At 48.3% G+C, this 9,715-nt stretch overlaps 1 protein-coding gene across 1 annotated transcript; it reads left to right on the forward strand.

Annotated features, from left to right (window-relative positions):
- The first annotated feature begins 3,421 nt into the window (after positions 1 to 3,421).
- LOC134289561 (uncharacterized) lies at positions 3,422 to 9,056 on the forward strand. Its single transcript, XM_062855531.1, has 2 exons — positions 3,422 to 8,962; positions 9,039 to 9,056. Exons 1-2 carry the CDS (start codon positions 3,422 to 3,424, stop codon positions 9,054 to 9,056), a joined length of 5,559 nt encoding a protein of 1,852 aa, XP_062711515.1.
- The last annotated feature ends 659 nt before the right edge of the window (positions 9,057 to 9,715 follow it).

The following is a 9,715-nucleotide window of genomic DNA, read 5'->3' on the forward strand; positions in this document are numbered from 1 at the left end:
CATAAGAACCCATTTGATGCACAATATAACTTGAATACACCCACGGGTGATTTGTGCATCCTAAGCTTATTTCGAGCTTGGGAAACCATTTGATGCACAATATAACTTGAATGCACCCACGGGTGATTTGTGCATCCTAAGCTTATTTCGAGCTTAGGAGTACATAAGAACCCATTTGATGCACAATATAACTTGAATGCACCCTCGGGTGATATGTGCATCCTAAGCTTATCTCGGGCTTAGGAAAACACTAGATCTCATATGAAGCACAATTTGAACTGAATTCACTCTTGGATGATATGTGCATCCTAAGCTTATCTTGGGCTTAGGAGTATACAGCTTGATTTTGTAATTAAAAGTTAAAACAAAAAAACTTCCTGAATAACAATATTTGTTTGTTTCTTGATTTCAGAAAACCGCCAGCCAGCCAAGACATTTTCCGCCCTGACAAGAACAAGGGTAAATTTCCTGCTGATCGACCAATTCCAATCATCAGTTCATCTGGTCGAATTCCCGGTCAAATAGGTCAATTCAGAGTTGAAGGTTGTCGATCTGGGCAAATTGGTTCCAAACCCAAGGACCACTTCCCCCAAGGTCAGCTGGGGAAAGCAAATAAAGAGCAGCTATTTGTGATAGAAATCACCACCGTCTGCGTCCGACCGGCCAAAGATTGTTCGGAATTGCTCTGTCACAAGATCGCCAGCATTATGTAAACAGGAGACTTGAGAATCACGACGTCAATCTGGTGGCAATCTGGAAGGCTCAGCGTATGATATCCAAAGCTGCCGACATCGCAGTGACCTGGACGCGTCGCAATTTCAATCGTTTTCTGAGGACGTTAAGAAGGAACATGACTTATACGAGGCCCATATGATCAGAGCCGTAGCGTGACCCCTTGGCGCCCTTGGCAAGCATCCAGATTGGCGCCCCACGATAATTAAAGATTGATAATTGACAAAAATTTGTAGTCATTCATTTTTTAAAAGTTTTTTTGAAAATTGGCTTTAGGTATTTAGGAGAAACGAATTATCCTGGATTTTTTAATTTTCTTATAGCGTATTTTATTCGTGTTTTTCTTTAGGAATTCCAATGAGAATCACCCAAAATAAAAAAAAAGTGTTTATCTTATACAAATTTAACTTCGAACACATTTTGCATTTCAAGAATCTCATTAAGACCAGCACATTAATTAGAAATGAAATTTCAGATTCCCTGCATTAATGATCTATAAATTTCGTCATGATAACTCACAGTATTTTTTTCTGGATTTTTTATTTCAATAAATTTTTGTTTTAAAACATTAAATTGAGTTTTAGGGGGTTTCAGGAAAATGATCAATTCAAATGAAATTCAAATTAAGTCAAATGATCTATTTTGCCAATTTTCGGCGATTAGATCAATTGGGTGTTCGGCCATTTGCGCGAATGCCGTTTGGCCGAACGCCATTTGGCCGAATTCTGATCAAAAGAATTCAGAGGAAGTTTTTGAAAATCTAACTACCAATATGATCATCAGAAATATTTTCTTCTTTAGATCATAGGCTATTCTATCTAATTTTGACATTCAGGGTTTTGTTGGCGTTGAAACTGCCAATATTTTATCAAAGATTTTTCCTGCTTTAAATCATAGGCTGTTCGTTCGAGTTATACTAATGCGGGGAACAGTGCCATGGTCACTTAAGTTCATCAGTCGTCTTTCGGCCAAAGCCAAACGGCACACGGTGTCAAAATTTCGATTATTATCGAACATTCATGTACCTCGGATTTTTCTTCGAAAATGATTAGTATTTGGGCTATGTATTCATAATCGGAAAACTAGAAAATATTTCATCGGCGAAAATTTTTCCATACATTTTGTATGGGACGTTTTTTGGGCTAAAATAATAATTATTGATTTTTAGTATGGAAAATAGCCAAAAACTCATCTAACTCAAATTTTCCCCGATAGAATATTTTCAAATTTTGCATTTATACATTATAGCCGAAATTCTAACAGTCTATGAAGAAAAATCCGAGGTACATGAAAGTTCGATAATAATCAAAATTTTGACACCGTGCGGCATTCGGCCAAATGGCATTCGGCCAAATGGCGTTCGGCCAAATGACCCGGAACCGTTCAATTGGTTTAATCAGAATTATCCAATCACTTTACCAAAGGTTTCCTCTGAAGTTTTATCAAAATGTTTCCCAGAATAATTTCAGTAATCATTTGACAAACCATCGACGTGGATAAATACTAGGAGGAATTCCTGAAGAATTTCCAATGTATTTTTGCTGGAATCTCTGAAGGAATTCTGATGGAATATCTGATTCAAATGAAAATCCGAGAGAAATTTCAACAAGATTTTCCAATGGAACTCATTCAGTAATTCTTGCATAAATTCCTGGAGTAGTTTGTGCAGAAATGCCTGAAGTAATACCGCCAGGAAGAGTTTCTGAAAGAATACTTTGAAGAATTTTTGAATGAAACCCTTCAAAAGATTTTTGAGAATCTCTTGAGGATTTTTTTTAAATCCCTTGAAGGTTTTATGAGAAAATCCCTGAGAAATTTCTGAAGGAATCCATGTAAGGCTTTCGAAAAAATCCTTCGGAGAAATTTTATATAAAATCAGTGAAGATTTTCCAACGGAATACCTAGAGAAATTTTTGAAGGAAATACAAATTTATGGTTTTCTGGAGGAATTTATGGGGAAATTCATGGAAGGTGTTCTGTGGAACAATTTCGGAAGGAATTAATGGAAGGCTTTTGTTGGCACAGCCCCGTACCACCTTTCGACAGCGCAACCATCGCGCAACATGCGATCCACACCGGACGAGACCACCCCGGTGATAGATCAACCATGAACAAAGCATAGCTGTCAGTGAGTATGTTAGGCGAGAGAGTGAGAAAGGTAAATATAAACGTAAACACTAGAAGGAAGAAAAATTACAAAATGGTAAAAACATTTGTAGCAAAGTGTAGTAATTGAATTCGAGCTCCTAGAATTTTGTAATTAGCTGGGTGATTAGCAAACGTAGAAATCGTAGTGTTTTTTCTTGCGAAATAAAATAGTGTCTTCGTGGTTGGAAACACATTTTCAGGTAAGGGCGATGTAGATAAGCAAAAGATTTGAAATTAAGAGTGTTCCGTTTAAACAGTTGGAAATACACGAAAGCCCATTTGACTAGACTGTGAGCCGCCATACCTGTAGGAAAAGCAGGATAATTGGAGAAAACTATTAAATGTGAATAGTAGAAATAGCGTAAAAGAACAATAATTAATGTACACATTTGTCTATTTTCTTCATAATATTGAATCAATAAAATTAGTTTCAAGCTGTTGCAAAAGTTACTTGCCTGCTTTGAGAATTCGCTTTTCTCATTAGGGTGGTCCAAAAAGGAACAAACTTGAAAATTTAATAAAGTTCCGACCAAACCCAAAAATGCAAAGTCCTGATAAGACAGGTTTTAATTGCGCGGCTTGCGACCGTCCTGATAACGAGGAGTCGCAAATGGTATTTTGTGACCACTGCCAGCGGTGGTATCACTTCGGCTGTGTTGGCGTGACAGCTGATGTCAAGGACGTTTCGTGGTGCTGTCAGAAGTGCGTCGGAAGTGCAAGTGAAGGTGTTGTTCCTGCTGATGTGCAAGAGGGGCTGAAAGAGCTCGAAGCGGAGAAGGTGAAGCAGAAGCGGGAAATGGAGAAGGAGAAGATTTTGCACCGGAAGCGTCTGGAGATGAAGCAGGAGCTGTTCGAGATGCGCCAGCAGCTGGAGAAAGAGAAGCGGGAGATGGAACTCGAGTTCGAACAGGCGCAAATGGCGAAGAAGCTCGCGGAAGAAGAAGCCCATCAGAGGAAACTCGACCAAATGCGGACGGAGATGGAGGAGAAGCTGAAGCAGTTAAAGCTGAAGCGGAATTCAGGAGCGGCCGATGGTGAAAAGGAGCTGGATCAAGCTGTCGGAGGCGGTAAAGTGGGAAGCTCGAAAAGCGGAACAAAGAAGAAGACGGAATCGGAGCAGACGAAGCCGGGGAAAGGACTCGAGAAGCAAAAGTCGAGGAATGGAAAGCCTGGAAAAGCGGATGCGACGGTAGCGGACTTCGAAGATCCGAGAGGAGCGTACCAGAAGCACTCGACTCCGAAAGTTTGTCGGAAACTGACACTGAAGCCGGTTGGTGGTCCATCCAGTCTGCCGGAGAGTTTTTTGATCGGGCGTGGTGGAGATTCGACGCCACTCGGACGACCAGGGGTTCCCAAACCCGAGAAGGTGAAAACAGCAAAGAAGATGAAGAAAGTGGTGGAAGTTATTGAGTCGGAAAGCGCGAGTTCCGAGGAAGAAGAAGAGTCCGCTGAAGAGGTGGAAAGCTGCGAAGAAGAAGATAGTTCCAGCGAGGAAGAGGAGAGCTCCGCAGAGGAGGAAGGAAGCAGCGAAGAAAGTTCGGAAAGTTCCGAAGAAGAGAAACAGGAAGAGAAGCCTCGTCGGAAATGCGGAAAAGAGAAGGATGGGCGGAAGAATCGGCAGCGAGAACCGACGAAGGCGCAGATGTCCGCTCGGCAATTCCTGTCCAGGAAGTTGCCAACGTTTTCTGGCAGGATGGAAGAATGGCCGATGTTTATCAGCAGCTACGAGACGTCGACGAAGGCGTGCGGCTTTTCCGACGTGGAGAATTTGGCGCGGCTACAGGAGTGCCTGAAAGGAGAGGCCCTGGAGGCGGTAAGGAGCAGACTGCTTCTGCCGAAATCCGTCCCAAAGATTGTGGAGACACTGCGCATGCTGTACGGCAGGCCAGAGCGACTGCTCAATATGCTGTTAGCGAAGGTGCGCAATGCAGCGCCACCGAAAGCGGATCGGCTGGCGAGTTTCATCAGCTTCGGAGTGGTAGTGCAGCAGCTTGCCGATCACCTAGAAGCGACCGGACTAACGACGCACTTGGTCAACCCGATGCTGATCCAGGAGCTGACGGAGAAGCTACCGGCTGGCACCCAGCTGGAATGGGTACGATATCGCAGGAAGACCAAAGTGGTGACGCTGAGGACGTTATCAAACTTCCTGTCAAGCATCGTGAAGGACGCTAGCGAAGTAGCAGCGTATGGAGAAGGAACCCCCCGTTCCGGAGAATCCGGATCGAAGAAAGGATCGAGAAGCAGAGCGCACGACGGCTACGTGCACTCGCACGACGTGGAAGAGAATAGGAGTTCGAGTCCACCCAGGAGGGAGAGGAAGCCCTGTCGGATTTGTGGCAGAGTGGATCACCGGATCCGGAACTGTGAGAAGTTTCGGAGGCTCCAGCTCGGAGAACGATGGGAAGCGGTGCGCAGGTGGAAGCTATGCCAACTGTGCCTGAATGAGCACGGTAACGCCGGCTGCAAACTTAGCTTCCGCTGTAACGTTGAAGGCTGTAAGGAACGACACAACCCGCTGCTCCATTTCGTCAGGCCAGCCGCAGGACTAAACTGCAACGTTCACGCCGCGCAGCCAAAACAAACCGTGATCTTCCGGATGATGCCCGTCACGCTGCACTGTGGCAAACACTCCGTGAACACTATCGCGTTTTTGGATGAAGGATCATCGTACACACTGGTCGAACGGGCACTGGTGAACCGTTTAGGAGTCCGAGGCGCGACACAGCCATTGCGCGTAACTTGGACCGCAGGAGTTTCCCGGATCGAGAAAGACTCGCAGTGCGTGAGTCTCTTCATCTCGGCAAGAGGATCCGCACAACGTTTCCAAATAAAGAGCGCCCACACAGTGGAAAGTTTAAAGCTACCGCAACACACTGTAGCCATTTCGGATGTGGTGAGGCAATATGCGCATCTCCAAGGCCTACCGATCACCGACATCCAGAATACCGCTCCACAGATTTTGATCGGGCTGAAGGATATTCATCTTTACGCGCCGTTGGAATCGCGAATCGGTCGACCGGAAGAGCCGATAGCAGTAAGGTCGAAGCTAGGCTGGACCGTATACGGGCCGACGGGACCGGGAAACGTGACTAGCGGAATGGTCGCGCATCATTCGTGCAGCCCGGTGTCCAATCAGGAGCTTCACGATCTCCTGAAGAGTCACTACACGCTGGAGGAGTCCGGCATTTCCATCGCCTTGCTTCCGGAGCCGGAAGAAGACAGAAGAGCGAAGGAGATTTTGAAGAAGACGACGAGGAGGATCGGCGATCGTTTCGAGACGGGTTTGCTGTGGAAGGACGACAACATCGAATTTCCCGACAGCTACCCTATGGCGGTGAAGCGGCTGATGTGTTTGGAGAAACGCCTGCGGAAGGATCCCGAGCTGTATGTCAAAGTCCGTACCATGATCGCCGACTATCTCGTGAAAGGCTACGCACACGAAGCGTCGGAGTCGGAGCTGCTAGCGTTGGATTGCAGCAAGGTGTGGTACGTTCCGCTGAATATCGTCTACAATCCGAGAAAGAAGAAGTTTCGTCTGGTGTGGGACGCCAGAGCGGAAGTTAGGGGAGTGTCGCTCAACTCGAAGTTGCTGAAGGGACCGGATATGCTGACTGCCCTGCCGGCGGTGATATGCAAGTTTCGGGAGCGAGAAGTCGGGTTCGGAGCAGACATAAAGGAGATGTACCACCAGCTGCGGATTCGAGATGAGGACAAGCGAGCGCAAAGGTTTCTGTTTCGAAACGATCCGTCGGAGAAGCCGACAGTGTATGTGATGGACGTAGCCACTTTTGGGTCAACGAGCTCGCCATGCTCGGCGCAGTACGTCAAGAACCTGAACGCGAAGGAGTTTGCAGGACACTTTCCAGCGGCGGCGGTGGCCATCGTCGAAAACCACTACGTCGACGATTATTTCGACAGCGTAGACACGATCGAGGAAGCTGTGAAACGAGCGAAGGAAGTACGATACGTCCACTCCAGAGGCGGTTTTGAGCTCCGCAACTGGGTCTCCAATTCCGAAGAGTTCCTGGATGCGATGGGAGAGCGAAAAGAGGATCAGTGCGTGCGGTTCAGCGAGGATAAGGAGTCCGGATCCGAGCGAGTACTGGGGATTGTGTGGAGCCCGGCAAGCGACGAATTCTCGTTCTCCACCAAATTGAGAGACGATCTGGAGCCGTTCCTGTCCGGCGAGAAGCTGCCGACCAAAAGGATCCTGTTGAGCTGCGTGATGAGCTTTTTCGACCCGTTAGGACTGTTGTCCATTTTCACGTTCTATGGGAAGCTGCTGATTCAGGACCTGTGGCGTACTGGATGTGAGTGGGACCAGCAGATCGATGAAGAGTGTGCGGAGAAGTGGAGTTACTGGATCCGGAGGCTTCCAGAAGTCGACGAAGTGCGCATTCCCCGATACTATTTCCGTGGCGGATTTTCACTGCGATACGACAGCCTACAGCTGCACGTTTTCGTAGACGCTAGCCAGGACGCGTACGGTGCCGTGGCGTACATCCGCATCGAGACGGCCACCGGGCCGTTATGCTCGCTCGTGATGGCGAGATCTAAGGTAGCACCGCTGCAGCACATGTCCATACCTCGACTGGAGCTGCAAGCTGCAGTGTTAGGAGCGAGGTTGGCGAACTCCGTCGGCGAGACGATTTCGTTGGAGGTAAAGAAGCGTTTCATGTGGTCCGACTCGAAGACCGTGCTGTCGTGGATCCACTCCGACCACCGTCAGTACAAGCAGTTTGTGGCGTACCGGATCGGCGAGATCCACAGTCTAACGAAGCTTGCAGAATGGAGATGGGTGCCGACGAAGTGCAACGTGGCCGACGCGTTAACGAAGTGGGAAAAGGCGCACAGCCTGCGATCAAGCGGACCATGGTTTCGTGGCCCAGACTTTCTGTACCAGCCGGAGGATTTTTGGCCGGAGCAAGAGGCAGTGACACCGAACACTAGCGAGGAGACCCGAGCGTGTTTGCATTTCCACGAAATTGCAGTCACTGAGCCGATGGTGGACCCGCTGCGGTTTTCGAAGTGGAAGATTCTGGTCCGGACGGTAGCGTGCGTCTACCGGTTTGCATCGAACTGCAGAAGGAAGAGAGATGGGCTGGAGATCGAAGTCGTACCGGCCACTGCAAGAATCAGCAGCGTCGTGAAGAAACACGTGCGAGCGAAGCTAGTGCCGCTGAAGCGGGACGAATACCGGAAAGCGGAGGCGTATCTCTGGAGGTCGGCCCAAGCCGATTGCTTCGGAGACGAGGTCTGCACATTGGTGAAGAACCAGAAGCAGCCGATCCAGCAGCAGCAACCAGTGGAGAAGAGCAGTAGCCTGTACAGCTTGAGCCCGTTCCTGGACGCCGAGGGTGTACTACGGATGGAAGGCAGAGCGGCGCAAGGATTGTCGCTACCATTCGAGCTGAGGTTCCCGATTATTTTGCCGAAAAAGCATCCGGTGACCGACAAGCTACTCGAGCACTATCACTGGCAAGTAGCTCACGGGAACACGGAGACCGCAGTCAACGAAATTCGGCAGCGTTTCTACGTCCAGAACCTGCGAGCGGAAATGAAGAGGATAGGAAGAATGTGCATCTGGTGCAAGGTGAAGAAGTGTCGCCCGTCGAACCCGAGGATGGCTCCTTTGCCGGAGTCGCGAGTAACGCCGCATCTGCCACCGTTCAGCCACACCGGCGTGGACTACTGTGGGCCGCTGACTGTTACTGTCGGCCGCAGATCAGAGAAGAGGTACATCTGCCTGTTCACCTGCATGACGACGAGGGCTGTCCACCTTGAGGTTGCTCACAGCCTGACGACTCAAGCGTGTCTGATGGCCATACGGCGGTTCATGTGTCGCAGAGGGAAGCCGCTAGAGTTCTACTCGGACAACGGCACGAACTTCCAAGCGGCAAGCAAGGCGATCGTGCAGCGGATTGAGGTTGAGTCGCAGGACGAATTCACGGATTCCAGGACCCGCTGGAATTTCAACCCACCCAGCGCACCTCACATGGGTGGGGTTTGGGAGCGATTGGTTCGCTCCGTGAAGGCAGCACTGACCGTGCTGAACGACGGGCGGACAATAACGGACGAAGTGCTACTGACGACGATAGCGGAGGCCGAAGACCTCATCAACTCCCGGCCACTAACGTACGTTGGCCTGGAACCAGGAGCGGAGGGAGCGTTGACGCCGAACCACTTTGTTCGCGGCGTTGGCGCAATCAGCGAGGAGCGTTCTGTTCCAACGACGAGGGAAGCCGAAGCACTGCGGCTCCCGGTGCAGCCAAGGAGCCCCACCAGAGTTACGGGAGGGGGTGTGTTGGCAAAGCCCCGTACCACCTTTCGACAGCGCAACCATCGCGCAACATGCGATCCACACCGGACGAGACCACCCCGGTGATAGATCAACCATGAACAAAGCATAGCTGTCAGTGAGTATGTTAGGCGAGAGAGTGAGAAAGGTAAATATAAACGTAAACACTAGAAGGAAGAAAAATTACAAAATGGTAAAAACATTTGTAGCAAAGTGTAGTAATTGAATTCGAGCTCCTAGAATTTTGTAATTAGCTGGGTGATTAGCAAACGTAGAAATCGTAGTGTTTTTTCTTGCGAAATAAAATAGTGTCTTCGTGGTTGGAAACACATTTTCAGGTAAGGGCGATGTAGATAAGCAAAAGATTTGAAATTAAGAGTGTTCCGTTTAAACAGTTGGAAATACACGAAAGCCCATTTGACTAGACTGTGAGCCGCCATACCTGTAGGAAAGGCAGGATAATTGGAGAAAACTATTAAATGTGAGTAGATAGTAGAAATAGCGTAAAAGAACAATAATTAATGTACACATTTG

This window comes from Aedes albopictus, chromosome 1 (assembly GCF_035046485.1).
Source record: "Aedes albopictus strain Foshan chromosome 1, AalbF5, whole genome shotgun sequence".
Classification (NCBI taxonomy): Eukaryota; Metazoa; Arthropoda; class Insecta; order Diptera; family Culicidae; genus Aedes; species Aedes albopictus.

Coding starts and splice junctions, on each gene's coding strand:
- LOC134289561 (XM_062855531.1), top strand. CDS start 3,422: ATGCAAAGTCCTGATAAGACAGGTTTTAATTGCGCGGCTTGCGACCGT.